Below are 17,346 nucleotides of genomic sequence, written 5' to 3'. Positions count from 1 at the left end.
CCATGGTCAACGCCCTCCAGTTGTGGCGGGATTCAGCTGAAACAGCGCTCTGCAAGGCCCCATGCTTGAGTGCATTCTTTGTTCCTGCATCTCAGTCCGAATGGATTCGTTTCTTCCAAATCTTTCTTCTTTTCGCCCGCTAAGGTAATGATACGATGGCCAAGCAGTATGGTGGCAATTTTTAGTCTGAAGCTGGAGCTGCTGAAGAAGGCCGGCTGCAGCACAATTGTGCAGTCTCAAGGCTCGGATATCACGTCCTGGGACACTCATTGGCCTCTGGATATGCGGCCGTCCTTGGAATGGTCATTGCAAACAACATCCGGTTCATCCTCCCATCCTCACCGAAGGCTGGTGGTCAGATGCAAGACCTGATGACCGCCACGATGGCTGAACGAGTCATTTCAATATTCGATCGGGATGTTCTGAATTGCGATCCCGGCCTGCCCAACTTGGGCGAGGAAAGGGTCAAATGCTGGTGTGGAACCCCCTTAACTTGATGTCGACAGCTGGATGCGCGCGCTCATTTGAATACTTTTCAATCCTTTCGATTGTCCAAAGAGCCTCTCTTCCTTTCTGAATGCTTATTTATTTCTTGTCAAAAACGATCTTGTCATTCTGATCATATCTTGTGTCCTTGCTCCTATCACCGCTGTTGTTCACATTGTGGCGATCCCATCCTGTCCAAGAATCAGATTTTACACTCCCTCTCCCTCTGACTTTCGATTTCGGGGGCGTTTACCGGCGCTGTGTGGGAATTATCGACGGCAAGGTGACTGCTCTCCCTCGTTACCTGCTGGATTGTGTACGCGGCGCAGCCTCCACGAATGAGGCTTGATCAAGGCAATCGTTAACAATCGGACACACAGAGAATCGGACTTCGTGTTTCATTGGAAAGCGTCGGATGAAAGCAAATTCAGAATTACAGACTGTGATATTCCTAGAGAAGGTAAATCAGTGCGACGGTCCTTGATCGCCATTTGATGGAAACGGTCACTGACGAATAAGAGCGCGAGCCTCGAGACCGAGCTCCTTTGAGACAAAACAGGCTGTTTCGTTGTTCTTGGTAAGTTTACCACTCACTTCCTCCGTGTTCTCAATGGCTCTCTGGTTGAGAATGCGACCGAAGTCATCAACGGCTCTGCCACATCATGGACCTGCCCTAAGCTGACCTCCAGCAGGCGCATTATCCCTGAGTGATTTTTGTGGAGTAGCAACCACATATCCAGAGGCGTTGCTATTGGTAGGCCTCCCCTGTAGAAGACTTGGTGTATTCGGGCCTAGCAACCCGAGCGCCGCATTTGCTTCAGGCCTGTCAGTCACATCCGAGAAACAAACTTGACTAGCCCACGGGCTACGCAGAGCTCGACCCTAGGACCGCCGAAAGAGACAGGTCCTGATCCGCTCTGGACCGTGCGGCTTGAGGAAAACTCTAAAAGCCCCCCCCCCCCCCCATGCTGATTCAGCCTTGTCAAGGCTCAGCTCCGAGTTTTGGGCGACAGCATGGATCCCAGTACGTACTGTGTCAAGCATGTACATCTGCACGTCTTGCCTCTCTGTTATCTTTTGTGTCCATGTTGAGGTTGACCCCGACACACCGCATCACGGCTCGGCAATCTGGCATCGACATGCTACGTGCTCACGCTCTGCCAATCTCGCGCGGCGCGGCTGCCACCGCTGTTGGCTGACCAGGATGCCCCGCGCGTCCTACATTTCCTGCCAAATCGGTGCTCAATTGGCCATTGTGAACGGAGGGCCCCCTCTTGTCCCAGCCGAAATGCATGGCCTTGTGCCAGGCTTCTTTTCCTTTATCAAATCCTACCCCCTGGGCACTCTTTTCCTATCTACTGGCTACTGACCTTGCGTGCAGCATTGCTTCAGCATTCCTCACCATTCGACTTTCCGATCACATCTGAATCCAAATACCTCGGCCAGGAGCGTTCCTTTTCAAATCCATCCTACTCTGCCCATGAGTTTTCATTCTCGAGCCGAAGGCAGCAGAATACTTTGACGAATGGTGCTTCCGGGCCAGGAGTAGCGCAGCCAGCGAATCCCGGTCTTGAATTCAATGGGAACTCACTATTGAACGATACACAGTGAGTATCCAAAGTTCCTTTCCCTCGTTGGCTGATGTCTCTCCGTCATGTCCAATGAGGTGCTTCTATAACGGGTGCTTTTCCAGCACGAAGGCCTGGAGCTTTGAACATTGGGCATCTGCGCACGGCCTCGTCCAGTCTGCAAAGCCTGTAGACGGCTGGGACAGGCGGCGGATGAGCTTTGTCTTCCCTCTAGATGCGCTGGCTTCTCTCTCTGCATGACCCAACCGTCATATTTACAAGGTTTCGCATATAACCTCGTTGAGAGCTCCTCCACCTCTTTCTCGTCGTACTGACGCATGAGATGGACTTTGCAGGTATCACTCGAACTCGCAGTTGCTGCTGAGCCCGCCCGACTCCACGACTGGATCCGCGAGTGCGAGTGCTCATCCGACGACGTCTTCAATTGTCTATACAACGCTTCCTAAACCGTTCCCCAGCGATGCAGGCGCTGCAGCCCATCTTTCGAGCGCACCCCCGTCGATTCTCTCGTCCAACTGGACTGGATCGTCAATGACTGTCATGGACCGCTCCCGATTGTAAGTCTCGACTTCGCAAATCCCTTTCAATCGACGTCATTGTAATCGTTGCTGAGTTCTGTGGCGCAGCCCTCCACCTCTGTCACCTCCCTTGAGCTACAATTCAGTGAACGGAATTGGGACTGCGTTGCTAAGCAATAGGTCCCTGGTGGATAAATTACCACACTCCTATCAACCCCACGGGCATTCCTCTGTAAGTCCGGGGCTGTTCCATCATCAGCCGCTCAGGTGTACGCCTGGCAGCCATCACCGCAACAGTGTTGCCCATCCTTTTTCCATGTTAGATGCTTCATATTCGGGACATAATATGCCTGCTTCTTTCCAAGACAGCACGAACCCTCCTCGGCCAGATGGGCCGCCATTTGGCGATACTGCAATCACTCAGCCTGTTTTTACGGCACGAAACCAGCAGGTGCTGCCGGAAATTTCGGCCAGCATACAGAAGGGCTTCTTCCAGGTGGACCACAAGTGGACTTGTTACCGACGAAATTACTTTGCAGTTTCCTGCTCCTTTGCGTTCAAGAATCATTTGGGGGATGGACCATACTATCTCAGCAGAAACGGTCAAGACGAACCGATCCATCAATTTGCTGTCTCTATATCTGCAAAGACTGCCATTGGCAGTAACGGTGAGAGCGAAAGCCGCGGCCTTGTCCAGCACACTCCCAAGCGGGACAAGGCAACAGAGACTGTGCCTGGAAGGCAACTTATCTCCCCAACACCTAATCACGCTCTGGGTGCCAGTGGTATGTTTCCGAACGCCACACCTTTGTATGAGGCGTCACAGCCAATTTCCCCCGCGATGATGGGAAGCTTTGGAGGCCATGACAACCATGGCGCTAACTCAATCCCCACAACATACACCTTCGAGAGAATCCAGTTCCAAAAAGCTACAGCTAACAACGGGAAACGTCGGGCACAGCAACAATATTTCTTAGTGGTGGTGGAGCTATCTGTTAACGTCGCCAGGTCACCAGGCGATGAGCGCTGGGTGGTAATCGCAACCAAGGAGTCGGACCAAATGGTGGTGCGCGGCCGGTCTCCAGGTCATTACAAAGACAATGGGAGACGAGACAGCCAAGCCAGCATGGATCCCGATCGAGGGACAGGTGCCGGGGGAGATGCGCACCACGGCAGCCTCCCATCCTGCGGATACGGCCACTCGTCAATTGACTGGATGGGCAGCCGTCAACAAGGTGGTCATTTCGGCGGATCCACCTATCGCCAGACAGCGAAAGCGGGATTTTCGCCGGCCAGTTTGGCTTCTTCCAGCACCTTGACCGGAACACCAACAGAAGTCGATTTATCCGAGCAATCTGTCTTGACACCGCTGTCGGAAGGCGGTGAAGAGGCACTACTCTACGTCGACCGACATAACACGAATCGAAAGAGGTCTTATGAGGACGACGAGGACGAGCAACTGCGCGTGCATCATCCGGCCCCGTTTACGGACAGCATGACGTCTCTCTCCGCCTTTTCAGCAATGCGATATTCGAAGCTGTTGTGCGCATCATGATGATGCAAGTCGGCGCGCGACCACCGGCACCACAGACTGTGGAAGACCGGCCAAAATCATATTTGCACTGGACGTGATGTTTTTCTTAACGATAACGACACTGTCCTATTTCCTTAATTCGACATTTCTAGAAACATATTGCACAAGGGTAAAGGGAGACACACCGGTCGGTCGGGAATGGAAACCAGTGTTCTAGAGATACCCCCCATTTCATTGAGACGGTACACGGCGCAAAGCAAGTTTGAGGGCAGCGGAAATGAGAACGATAGGACTCATTCGTTTGGGTTAATACCACCATTCACAAGCATGCGAGTCACGATGGAGTATTAGGACTTGTGACTCGGGAAAAATAAGGAAACTACGGGTACGACTCCGGGCACGGCTATAGGGCGTTGCGAGGACTTGGTCTAGTTGGACCATCGGCCGGGTAGGATCTCTTCCAGGTCCGATCAGACCACAGGGAAACTTTGAAAGAGCATGGTTGTGGGCATAAGCATGAGCATGAGCATGGCGTGACACGATGATATGACAGACACATAACTTACATTTACATTTCGTTAGCAACGGAGTTTCCTTCCAAGATATGGGTCAATTAATGTCTTGGCTGGTGGCTACTATCCACACTCCCGGCAAGGGCACATAGTGGAGAGTGTGAGAGACAAGACGGGATCTTGTGGGATGTCGATGCAGAGGAGGGAAATGGCTTCCCGACGCTGACTAACTGGGACGTGGTGCTGGTTCGGGCGCTTGCAAGGATAGGGGGGTACGTGACCTAGAACATTGACAGGATGGGCATGGGAGAAGGTCAAAACCTGTTATGAGGACGGATTAGAAATTGGAATTGAGATTTGGACCTGGATCTTGTAAAGGACTCGGACTCGACATAGCCTCGGGCGCAACCTCCTTCTCCAGACTGCTATATTTGCTATTTCTTCTGCGCAGATCAGCCTCAGGTGTGCCCAGCAGGATGCGCAACGTACGTGTGGCAGAAACCATGACCCCATCTTCACTAACTCTGTCTTTAATTCGTCCCTACTACTTTCTATACCCTATTCGATTCTATCCAGCCCGCCTCTGCGTGCTAGCGTCCTCCCTCCGCCAGAAGTTGGTATGAGAAAGAAGGGCGGACAAACGAGTGTCTCGAGTCAACCCCGGCAACAGCCGGACAGAAGTGCTCTCAAGAGGAGCCAGAGCGCTCGACAGCTGTCCACGGCAGACAGGGAATGTAAAGAGCACGTTTCTCCACCACGAAGAACGGCACATTGTCCAGGGGGCCATATCCAGTCTACAGGTTCAGAATGGGCAATGGCGGAATGCAGACACGCTCCAGCAACCGACTACGTCACCAATGTTGGTCTTCATCGAGGGCATAATCCGGGACAGGGGCCAAGCAGCTACTGTATGCATGCGCCAAAAAGAGGGAGCTAAGGTCACATCCAGCTGGGTAGAGGGCATATGTGAACTCACCACCAGCATGTCGCATCAAGACTGGTCGGGCCCTGTGTTGATTTACCTCTGCTGTCTGTATGCCTGTATCGATTCGATTAATCTGCCAACTTTGACATCGACTTCTCCCTAGCTCGATAATTTTCTTGTTTTGTTAGTCAAATTGGCAAACCCTCTGGCTGCCTCTCGAGTCGGCACTTTTCAACAGGAGTTCTCAATACATCCTTCTCCCCAGTAGCGCTTATTTCTGTCACCTCGATAATTATAGAAAATTTGCACAAACCACCGTCACCTCTATGGAGGAATCCTAACAGCCGATCTCTCTCCTAGGCAGAGGTCAACTGCAGGCAGGGACGACAGCCTGACCGGCAAATCTCAAAGAAGGGGGGATGAAAGCACAAAAATGCCGCTACTGCAAGTCGAGCAGCTTGCTTCTGTCTGGGTCATGCACATTTTGTTCAAGTTCCCCTTTCTCATCTCGTGATTTTTCATTGGCGCAGGTATTTCTTGCTTGAAGCAAGAACTAACAGCTGGTATCCATACTCTAGAGACCTAAGCGAACGGCCTACCAATGACCAGCACGGATCACATGCATCTGTGTTCTTTGTCGCAAAGGACATGTCGAATGGCCCGAAAGTCGACCACCACTCGAGAACAACATGGTCCGTGCGTCTGGGGACAACTCGCCCCAGTCTTCGAGCGATTCCTTCCAAATGTGATTGAGGCTGGACTACATTCCTCCGATGTCAAAGGGTAATTGTCCAATCAAGTCATATCGGCACATATGGGCATTTTCTCACTGTCAATCGTGCTGAAGCTTGATCAGGTTGCCGACATGTCGTCAAATTTGGCACTGGAGGCGCACCTAAGACATTTGAGCTACAGTTCGCGTGGGAGGCGACATAGGCGCCATCCGCTCCAGGCGGGAGAGACTTGCCCCATAAGCTAACGTTAGCCTCTCCCACTGGCGCCACCATCTCCCGCCCAGCACTCCCAAGCTAAATAAAACAGCCCGAACTTCGCTGCTAATTCGCGGATCTGAGCTTGGCGGCCTGGCGGCGGCGGATGGGGTCCGGGCCAGAAAGAGACAGATTCATTCTCGAGCGTGTCACTTGTCTCAAAGACCACGCAGCTGTGTATGCACTCACACCTGCGGAGACCACAGTGATCTGGGAACATCGAAGCGAGTTGCAGATTTGAGTCGAGAGCATTAATCCGGCAGTTGCCTAACAAGTCGAATCAAGACGTGACCAGGATGGGGAGGATCGAGATATCACATTAGAAGAAGCTGGGTGATTGGGCACCATCAGATTTCTACACAGTCAAAGATCTCATTGCTAATTGTCCCCCTGTGCGCCAATGCCAGCCTAATCGATTGCAGTGCTCCCTGTGACCTTGCCTGTCAAGCTCAATAGCCCCCTTGACAGGGAAAGGGTGGAGCTTTAGGAAGAGGAAAAAAAAAAAAAAAAAAAAAAAAAAAAAATTCAACGGCATATTTCACAGCCGTCGAAATTGACCAGATTCCATCGACGAGCCGCCAGATGCAACGACTCTTATTCTCCGGTTTCAGTCTTACCCCCGGGTCATGGTCGATAAAATTTGTTCTCCACAAATGGCATCTTTGCCACCTCTGCCTGCCGGATATTCTTCCGAACTTTGATCCCAACTTTGGTTCCCTTTTTATGGAAGCCATTCTTGATGTACCCCATTGCAATGTTCTGTCCGTCCAAACTGGGACTAGGACAACCGGAGGTAATGTGCCCGATGACCTGATTGTCATTTCCTGGGTCGACGATCTCCGCTCCTTCCCGCGCCGCCGGACCTCTTTCAATCGTGAACCCAACCCTCCGCTCGGTCATTGTCTTGGGGGAAGCAAATTGTTTGTTGATGATTTCATGTCCATTGAACGGAGGGCTGAGGTTATCCGATCGGCGTGACTTGCCCACCAACCACCCTAGCGCAGCCATGGGAGGGGTGAGCTGGTCATTGAGGTCGTGGCCATAGAGACACATACCAGCTTCAAGGCGGAGCGAATCTCGCGTCCCCAGGCCGGCCCACCGGACTTTCGAACTGTCAGCCGTCAGAGCTTTTGCGATTGAAGTTGCCAGGTCCGCGGCATCGCCATTTTCCGGGGGAATGGAGATTTCAAACCCGTCTTCCCCAGTGTAGCCTGTCCGACTGATGAGCAGGGAAGGCGTATTCATTCCATTTGGCAGCGCCAATTGCAGCCACCTGCTCGTCCCGAAGTAGAGAGTATCCAGGGACGTGTCCAGGGTCTCGTCCTCGGTGTCGTTAAAGATGAGAGATTGCAGCACAGACGCCGACTCGGGCCCTTGCAATGCCAGCAGGGCATGGTGATCCAGCACGTGCCAAATGATCTTGGCCGAGGACGCACCCTTGCCCTTGAGGAACTCGTCCATCTCGGCTTGAATGAAAGCCAGGTCTTCATCGCGACGTCCCGCGTTGGTCACGAAGTAGAAACTGTCTTTCCCAATCCGTGTGATGACCGTATCGTCGACGATCCCGCCCTGCTTGTTTAACAGACACGACAGCGTCGAGTGGTGTTTCTCGATCTCATTAATCGCCGAGGGTGTGACAGTCATCAGGAATTCCTCTGCCAAATCTCCGGACAGCTTATGCTGTACCATGTGCGACACGTCGAATAATGACGCGTGCGACCGCGTCCACAGGTGCGAGTCTCGATGCGACTGGTCCGGGTATTCGAGGGGCATGGAGAAGTTGGCGAAGGGAACCATTTTGGCACCGAGGGAGGTGTGCAGGTTGTACAATGGCGTGTGTTTGAGGTCGCTTGGTGGTTTTGTTGATGCATAGCGGCGTTGAAGGAGTGTGGACAGTGAGCGTGATTGGCGTGACGGTGATGAACATGTTGATATCAGCTTCTTGTGTCGGAGTGATTGACGACATTGAGCTGTCGAGCGATATGATGAGCTTGATGATGGAGTGTGAATGGCGAAGATGCTCAAGTCCCTTCTGGATGAGAGTGATGCATTCCTGCCGGCCTGAGACGTCACGGCCAGAAAAGGCTTTGGACTTCGAAAAAAAGGCATTGCTTTACAAGTTATCGGTTGGGGAAACCCCCAATTCGTCTTCGGAGAAACGGGATTCACAACGGGTTCGGCAGCCTCATGAAGATCCCAGTTCAGCCCTCACTTCTATCCTTCAACAATTGATTTCCCAAATATTTGGATTCTCTGTGATGAATGGAAGAGCGGAGGAGGCAGAATGGATGTTAAAGGGCTACTTTCCAAAAGAGGACTAGTCTGACTTGGCCCTTGTTATTCTTCCCGAAAGGTTCAACCTTCATCTTTCTTTTCCCTATGCTATGGTCTCCGCGCTCAAAGAATCGCATTCGAAGCTCACGCATAGCAGAGAAACAGGACTTGGAAAAGGTTCAAGTTTTCTTTTTCTTTGCATACCTTTGTTTTCTTCTCAGCGGGAGGAAAACTAAGCTTTGGGAGAAAGTCCCCGGACCACCCTACCTTTTCGAATGAAAAGAACGTTAGGACTTGCCGAGAGGCGCCGCCATAAAAGCATTTTCACTGCGGCTATTTTCTGCCTCCCGCTCTTCTCTGACATCCTGCCATGATTTGATCTCCGACCTCCTCGTCGTTTGTATTCCCGGCCGGCTTTTCCTGATCTGTTCCCTCTGTACGATGCGGATAGGTGTCTGGATGGATGAAGATATGAGTCCGTCCCCAGGGTTTCGACTAGATGTCTTGATGCGGAAGACTGGGGAATATGGCCTGGGAAGAACTGAAGGGAAGAGATGATGAGGGTTCCACACTGGGAGTCGATCAGGGTAGTGTGTCGTCAGAGAGTGCAAGAGTTGGTTTTTGGAGGTTGCGCAATTCGTCACATGCCTACAGTTATGCGATTACTCTTTCGACTGTTTCCTTGCTTCGGCAAGAAAACTGGCGAGCGAGGAACTCGACGGGGCTTATTCTTGAGGCGCGGAGCACCATTACATCCTCTTTTTGGGTCTGTAGCTTATGGCAAAGCGGCAATCTTGAGTAGTCAAGGTCGCAGATGTCCTGTCGAAGGGACCGGACTCGTTTGGAATGCAATGCAATGGCCAAAAGAAAGAGACAAGTGCAATGGAAATGATGGAGAGGAGTACCAACACCGGAAGGCCGAGGACGTGGTTTTCAAATGATGACACTTCAATCAAATAGAGTCAAGCACGTAGACCTCCCTGGTCTCGAAACGAGCATGGTTGGTCCGTGACGAGAAATGATTGAATATCTCTGATGAATGGTCAAAGCCTCATGCCTTGAGTCTCGGCGTCGGTCACCACCACAGCAATTTTCGTTCGACTTTGTACACACGCATTCGTCTGACGGAGAACTCTCATTCACTCTTCCCTGAAGCCGAGATAGGCATCTTGACCTTTTGCTTCGGTCCACCCTGCCTTTGTTGCGAGTATTGTATCGCGTAGACGACCACATCCCCCACGAGTGCAATGACCGTGCCGCACGCGGTGCTCCAGACATTAATGCTGACGCCTCCATATGGACACCTGGGGAACCCGAGTATCCATTCAATATACCACGGAAACCAACCGCGCGGGTATGTGAAGACTGGGGTCTTCGCGTGCCAAAACTGGATCGCGAACCTGAGGCCGCTTGTACATGTCCACCGGATCGCGGTTGCTTTGGTGTCGAAGGATGCTCGAGATGAAGAGACCACGGCCGCTGCATTGGTAGAACCGATCAGCATCTCACTTCTGTAAGATGACATAAAAACCACCATTTCCCTAGGAAGTGCACATCTGGCTTGTAAAGTGGAAGAAGCTCTTTTACCTTTCTTATCATGCTCGTCCAAGGCTTTGTCATGTTGTCGTCTTATTTTTGCCCACTTGGAGAATTCATCCTGGGCACTCACGGCGTTCATTTCTCGTTTTAAGCGGACGACTTCCCGACGAAGGCGGCTTTGTTCTTGAATGTCTCGTGAGGACTGGAGGGAAAGGCGGCAGTATATTTGCCATAGCTGTCAAACGCAGAGGCCAATGTCAGTAATAACGATTGCGGTAAAGAGAACAAACCGTGCATATGGCAAGGAGTTCGGGGAAGACATACCAAGTCATTGATGGGTTTGGAGCCGATGGTCAAAACGAGGTGGCAGACTAGTTGGATCAGGAAGACAGTAACGAGGAGGGAGACCATGGCCGTGCGTATTGGTTGTTCGTCAGCTGTTTATTGTGTTCATGAGGATGCGAAGGTGGTTTAGGGGGTTTTTCGAGGCGGGGGATGATTTATGTTCACTTTCTGGCGCATGCCCCTCTGTTAATTGTGTGCAAAGTCGACACCTTGCGGCACGCGAGTCAGGAATGACGTCGAAAACTTTGTCCTGACTCAAGAATAGTGAACAAGGGCGTCTTCAATGCTGTTGTGATTGCAAACATACCCTACAAGTCAGCCTAGTGATACATGGAGATGAGTGTCGTTTAGGGGGAAAGTGGCGCCTTGTCATCATTCCGCATCAATTCGACTCGAGCTGCATAACGCCTCGAAAATAAACCCCCCAAAAAACCGTGGAGCTGGGTAACCTTTTCTTTGGCATTATAATCGAAAATTTTGTTCTGCAGATCTACACGAAGACAAGCGCTCTTCAGGCATTATCAAGTATTGGTCAAGGCTCTGCGTTTCGTTTGTATCAACACAGCGCACCTAGGCTCCAAGGCCATGCCGCGAGTAACGACGGCTACGCTATTTCATCATGTTATCTTGTTCCATGTTTCTTCGCGCTTTGGCCATCTCATCTCTACCACCACTCCCCATGGGGTCCACTATGTGCTACTACACCGGTGTGGCCCCCATAATCCCCGCACCATGGCAGACGGGACTTCCCAGCGGTCACTATTCTCAGCGGAGTTGATGTCGATCACATCGTCGTCCTTCTTCATCGTCTGGCTGGTTATTTCGATCAGTTCCTGGCGCTTTCACGCGGCCCTGGAGGCGCAAAACGATACTCTCTTCACCGAGATCTTCGCCTGGCGAGCCTGGGCGTGGCCCGTTCCTGCGATATGGTTGTTCTTATGCAGTGTTCTGCTGCTCGTCTGCTGTATATATACATCGGATTATATCCTCTGGTGAGTTTTTCCCCTGGCGAGGGTAACAATGACATTTCGAGGAATAGGGAACCTTTACAGCCTCCGTCGAGAACTTCTTCCAATACATGATCGGCGTCGTGATCGTACTTATCTTCACAGTCGCGCACAAAATCTTCTACTGCACCAAACTCCGTAAGGCCATCGAGGTGGACCTATGAACGAGCAGGCGGACGTTCGGAGAAGGAGAGGTTGAGATGTTGCACAAATACTATTCTCAGTAAAGCTGGCGAAGACTGTTATCTTATTTCCGATTTTGGTAGGCTTGCAGCTTGCAGCGTTGGGAATGGGAAAAGCTGTCCGCTTTCACGCTTCGAGCGTACAAGGCAGCGGTATTACCCATTCACCAGTAGCGAAATGGTTCGGCCGACGCTATGGCACTTGTTCGGATGACTACAAGGACCAAGCTAGACCGAAATTCGACGCAACTCGCTTCAGTGGGCCAAAAAAAAAAAAAAATCCGTTGACATTAGGACAGTCATTTTTGCCAGATATGTATTCCCCACGCCCGCCATTAAACCATCGCTATGCCTTATTCAGAGCAATGTCTACAACAGGAGGTCTCCACTGTGCGTAAAGCTTTGCTGCGGATGAAACACCTGTTGCGGGGCATTCTGGCTCACAACATATGGGTTTTCTCCCGCACCGCCCATTGTTGGAGTAGTGAGAATGTCCCCTGCACTATTATCACTCAGGCTCAAATTCTTGAAGTACTCATCCGCAGCATCAATCGCTGCTTGGTGACCTGGGACAGGTGTCCCTCCAGGGGTCGTGACCGCGGTATTGAGTAGCAGGGGATGTGCGAGATTCACTCCCGGTGATCCAAGCGCTCGGGTCAAATCATCTTTCTTTTTTTGCAATGCAGGTGAATCTTGGAGCCGACGAGACCTTGCAGTGCGGAAAACTTGTTGGACTGGCTTCAGATAGATGGTCGCAAGCGTGCCGATACCCAAGCACAACTCTTCGAGTGTCGTGGGATCCAGTTTCTCGCTCTCAGCGGTGATCGGTGGTTTGGATCCCATAACGACTTTCTTCGCCGTCACTGGGTCGGTGGACAAAAGTCGCCAGTACATATATCCACGATCTCGAAGATCCGGGTCATCGGTTTCTTCCGTGCACCATTTCAGCACTTGGGGGACGATTGAAGATCCTTTCGTCGGGCGATGCAAGAAGAGTTTAACCGTGGCGGTCAACAGCGCCAGTTGGACCTCAGTCGGCTCTTCATGGAAGGTCGACAGGTAATCCTGGAGCAGTGAATCGGCATTATCGATCCGATCGGCGTATTCTCCTATGATCCAGATAATCGCCGCCTTCGCTTCGGGCTCGTCAAGCTCGTCGATCTGGCCAATCACTGTCGAGATGACGGATTCGTATTGATTAGGGTATTTTCGGAAGATGTTTTTGATAACCACCGTTGCTTCTTGGACGATATATGGAATTTTTGCGTTGACAAGGTCGAGGAGAGTGTCGATACATTGTCGTGACGCCGGTTCAATCTTGATCGCGAGCTTTCCGATTGCTCGAACGGCCTTGCGCACGAACTGAACGTCAATCTCTGTGGCGTATTCTCTCAGTTCGTTGAGCACGACGGATATGTTGCTTTTGTTGGCAAGCATGAAAATCAACTCGAGTTTTGTCACTTTGACATAGATGGGATCGTTGTATTTGCAGAAGAAGACGCGAATGTCGTTCTGAAGGACCTCGGGTCTTTGTTGAAGGATCAGAATGGCATTTCTCAGCGCCAGATACTGTATCTCAGGAGGCTTGGAGAGGAGGGTAATCAAGGGCGGCGATAACTTGCGCGAGAGCTCTTCCACCTTCTTCCGGTCTGAGATATAGTTCATCAGGTACATGATTACCCGTATGCAGGTCAGCACAACCGCCGAATTGGAATGGGAAAGCCGAGAGGCAATCCGATCCGCCAATAAAAGTGCTTCTCCCGATTCAGTCGGGACATACGAGATTAGAGCTTCCAGAACATAGGTCTGAGACCATTCATTGCAGTCGGGGAGGATCGAGATGATTTTCGATGCGCTAGCATAGTCAATCGTCAATTTGATGTTCTCGTTCCTCTCCCAAATATCTTGTAGTGCCGACAATGCACTCGCGACCACTGTTGGATTGTCATCCTTCAGCATTCTATTGAGTCGATCGATCAGATCCGATCTTTCAATGAGATGTTTGTCATGATCATAGACTTTGGCTACCGTGATGGCTGCAGTTTTTCGTACATAAGGATCTTGATCTGCCATTAACTTCTTCAATGGGCTAATTGTGCCTTCGACGAATTCCCTCACATGAATGTATGAAACCGTCCTCAAGGCCAATGCGCGGACCAAGGGGTTCGGGTCCTGCATATCCTACTCAAGTCAGACAGCCCCGCAATCGGTATGATGGATAACTTACTTCTTGTAAGACTGGTAGGGCCCTCAAAGCGATGTCTGGTTTCATCCGGGCGTAGTGTTGAAGATACAAGAAACACCTGTTCGAAAATTTAGCCCCGTGTTTTGATTTAAAGCAGCTCACACACGCACATTTTCTTGATTTCAAGGACGGGGATCTCCATACAAGCTACAATATCCGGAAACAAGGCGACCATGTCGTTGTTGCTCATTGTCATATTGGCAACAATCTTCTTGAGAGCATTCTTCTTGGTGGTATGATTCTTTTCTTTTTTTCCCGGATTGGCAAGCTCTTGCCGTAATTCCGCAACCTTTCCCTGTGTCGGGGCTGTGAGCTATCAATTCTGGACAGTCTGCAAGACCTGTTGATGCAAAGATCTTAGGAGTGCTGTAGGCTTCGCCAGATCCGCATCTGCAGCGCGTCTTTCCAAGAAAAAGTTACACCAGGGCCGTCCTCGCCGTCATTCAGTACATACATGAAACTGGCGAACGACCGAGACAAAGACGCAGTCTCCGTTTCTGATCTGGAAGCAGGGACCAAAGCTCAAAAGCGTGGTATTTGAAGCGGAGACTTCCGATAACCATTAAGTGAGGGACTTGAATCCAAAATCTGACTCACCCTTGCAAAGAGCTTTGCGTCTCCATGGCCGGACGACATTCTGAATCTTCGAGTTGTCCTCTGGGCATACCAATACGATCCCGGTAATGTTGCTTCCGGCCTCCACGTTGGCGATTTTGTTCTTGGGCTCAATGGGGATCAGCACCCATTCATGGCACTGGGACAATATTTAATCGAGAAAAAAGTAAACCCGTGAGCAATGTCAACGGCCTCCACGATGCTCAGCTGATAATTGTCCCATCTGGTTTATTCGAAGTCTGCTCACGCCAAGCTTTTTCGGAAGCGGAGTTTTTCCGCTCCGAGGCGGCTGCGGTTGGAGTCCCATGTCAAACGTTGAGTGGATGATCAGCCTCTTCAAGACAACTCCTCGTAATCGACAAGTCAAGTCAAGACAAGATGAGTCCACCGCAGCCCAAATGGGTCGTCGATCTTAACAACGGCTTTCCCTCCAAACCTAAAAATGTCGGTGCCGTCCCAGATCCTCCAGGCTTTGCGGCCTCGAAGTCTGTCAGTGGAAAGCAGGTTAGTGGAAATGCGGCCAGCATCGACATCTATTGACCCCGAAGTAGAAGGCACAAGGCTCTGGAAGAAAGGCTCCGACACCAGAGGAAACAGAAACCCTGAAATTGAAAAAGGCTTGGGAAGTCGCGCTTGCGCCAGCAAAGCAGCTCCCCATGCAAGCCATCATGGGATACATGTCTGGCAACTCATTACAAATATTCTCGATTATGATGGTCTTTATGCTGTGAGCGAAATGTCTGCCAATGTGCACGTTTCTGTGCTAACATGGCAATCTAGTTTCAAAAATCCTATCCAAGCCATTTCGCAGACAAATATGGCATTCTCAAAATTCGAAAGCGCCGGCAATCGCTCTCAAATACTTGGAGTCAAGGCAGTTTACGTTCTGATGCAATGTCTCCTACTCGGACTGGGCATTTACAAAGTGAATAGTATGGGCTTGTTACCTACAACAAGGAGCGACTGGCTGGCATGGGAGTCGGAAAGACAACCTCTGGAGAGAGCATACTTTGCCTTTGGTCGGTGACCTTCAACTACAAGAGGTGGCGTTGATGGTGCCTGTTTTCTTCATGACCCGCAACAGTCTCGCTCTCAATTTTCAAACGGTGATGATCATTCTCCCAGGGTATAAAAGCCATAGTTGGCAATCCTGATCTCTCTCAACCACTCTGGCCTCTACCCGTTTCCACTCACACTCGAACCTCGAGCTCCAATAGAATACAGGATCTTGAAGGCGTTGCCGTTCCAAAGGCCATTACACCATCGCAGGCGGTCTCAAGCTCAATCCGCAATCAAACCTCACGGCTATCCGTGTGTTTTGTCTGGGTTAGCAGTTGCCAGGGCATATTTCTACCTTAGGATCTCGCTCGACCACATTAGGAGATTGGCTCCTGGTGATGTGGATGATATGCTTCTGACATGCAATCATACCGCAGAAAAGCGGATCTTTCGCGGTTGGTGCCCTTCAATTACCCCTTGTTGTTGTTCATTCATACCAGGGGGCTGTGGGAATTGATCGCTCGTCTTCTCCACAACAGAGACGGGACCAGTGTCATTGTTGACTTTGAGTTCTCCACGCTCGAGCGCAAGCGCATGTAATCTTTCGGCCGTCTCTTCATCATCTGCTTTGGAAATGGACAGCATCTGCAATGGGTCAACCAATCAAATCATGACAGCAAACAATAAAGATAGATTCAAGCATTGGACAGAGGAAAGCGAGACGATGCCAAAGACGAAGACCTTACCTTGAAAGAGTCAACGAAATTATTTGTTCCAACTTCATCAAGCAATTTGATGTCGAGTGTCTGTCCTTCTCGAAGCCAAGCTGGTTCCGTTCCAAGTTGAGCTCGAACAAAACTGGTCCTCTCTTGACAAGCGGTGGAGCACCACTTCTCCAGTTCAGCCTTATCAACGAGTTTGAAATCCCGACCTCCTTTCTTGTTCCAGACTTTCTTGCCGTTGTGTACCAATTTTTGATTTGGCCTTGGACAAAGAGCGTAGCCACATCGATTGTCTACATTTCGTTCGTATATCAGATCATCCAGGTCCGATGCTTGGAACAGCCCTAAGCACTGTTTGAAGAAAGCAGCGTCGGAAGGTTGTGGATGTGCTGGGTTAGCGTCTGGTCTCGATGGCAAATCAAAGGCTTCAACTACGAAGTCGGCGATTCGACTCTGTAATTCCTTTCTCTCTTCGATCTCCTTAGCATGGCGAAGGGCTGTTGTACGGATACGATTTTCAGAGTCGGTTTTGGTGGTCTCTCTTGCCATTGCTTTACCACTCGGTATCACCCCAACGTTAGACAGTCTGAGGTCGCGGACAAAAAGAAGTAACAGGCCAGATTCGATCGCAATATGTCGCGCAATATAGTTCTTGACAAGGAATGGCGGCAAATGGCGGGAAATATCTAGCCCGAAGGCTGCCTGACAAGTAACCGGCCTTGATCTCTGCCCCACGTCGAAAACAGGCGACGGGCCACATTCTATACCTATGCCCTCTGCACCACAACCAGTTCTGACCAGCTTGTACCTCTGCCTTTGAATCTACCCCCCAGTAAACACTCTCGTCATATGTTCAGGTGATCAG

The 17,346-nt window shown here is 50.8% G+C and overlaps 6 protein-coding genes across 6 annotated transcripts; 2 read left to right on the top strand and 4 right to left on the bottom strand.

Annotated features, from left to right (window-relative positions):
- Positions 1–2,909: 2,909 nt before the first annotated feature.
- On the top strand, positions 2,910–4,148 carry Z518_08311 (uncharacterized protein; the record flags this gene model as incomplete). Its single annotated transcript, XM_013414052.1, has 1 exon — positions 2,910–4,148. One exon carries the CDS (start codon positions 2,910–2,912, stop codon positions 4,146–4,148), a length of 1,239 nt encoding a protein of 412 aa, XP_013269506.1.
- Positions 4,149–7,177: 3,029 nt separating this feature from the next.
- Z518_08310 (glycine cleavage system T protein) lies at positions 7,178–8,662 on the bottom strand (the record flags this gene model as incomplete). The annotated part of the gene is made up of 1 exon (XM_013414051.1): positions 7,178–8,662. One exon carries the CDS (start codon positions 8,660–8,662, stop codon positions 7,178–7,180), a length of 1,485 nt encoding a protein of 494 aa, XP_013269505.1.
- Positions 8,663–9,962: 1,300 nt separating this feature from the next.
- Positions 9,963–10,777, bottom strand: Z518_08309 (uncharacterized protein; the record flags this gene model as incomplete). Its single annotated transcript, XM_013414050.1, has 2 exons — positions 9,963–10,568; positions 10,691–10,777. The coding sequence occupies 2 exons, from the start codon at positions 10,775–10,777 to the stop codon at positions 9,963–9,965; spliced, it is 693 nt and encodes a 230-aa protein (XP_013269504.1).
- A 1,492-nt stretch (positions 10,778–12,269) lies between these two features.
- Positions 12,270–14,781, bottom strand: Z518_08308 (uncharacterized protein; the record flags this gene model as incomplete). Its single annotated transcript, XM_013414049.1, has 4 exons — positions 12,270–14,081; positions 14,128–14,203; positions 14,256–14,440; positions 14,743–14,781. The coding sequence occupies 4 exons, from the start codon at positions 14,779–14,781 to the stop codon at positions 12,270–12,272; spliced, it is 2,112 nt and encodes a 703-aa protein (XP_013269503.1).
- Positions 14,782–15,138: 357 nt separating this feature from the next.
- On the top strand, positions 15,139–15,787 carry Z518_08307 (uncharacterized protein; the record flags this gene model as incomplete). Its single annotated transcript, XM_013414048.1, has 3 exons — positions 15,139–15,264; positions 15,312–15,487; positions 15,541–15,787. The coding sequence occupies 3 exons, from the start codon at positions 15,139–15,141 to the stop codon at positions 15,785–15,787; spliced, it is 549 nt and encodes a 182-aa protein (XP_013269502.1).
- A 398-nt stretch (positions 15,788–16,185) lies between these two features.
- Positions 16,186–17,030, bottom strand: Z518_08306 (uncharacterized protein; the record flags this gene model as incomplete). The annotated part of the gene is made up of 2 exons (XM_013414047.1): positions 16,186–16,404; positions 16,506–17,030. 2 exons carry the CDS (start codon positions 17,028–17,030, stop codon positions 16,186–16,188), a joined length of 744 nt encoding a protein of 247 aa, XP_013269501.1.
- Positions 17,031–17,346: the final 316 nt, after the last annotated feature.

This window comes from Rhinocladiella mackenziei (assembly GCF_000835555.1).
Source record: "Rhinocladiella mackenziei CBS 650.93 unplaced genomic scaffold supercont1.6, whole genome shotgun sequence".
NCBI classification, from domain to species: Eukaryota; Fungi; Ascomycota; class Eurotiomycetes; order Chaetothyriales; family Herpotrichiellaceae; genus Rhinocladiella; species Rhinocladiella mackenziei.
Note: the sequence above shows the minus strand (reverse complement) of the source record. Positions and strands in the feature narration are given on the sequence as shown.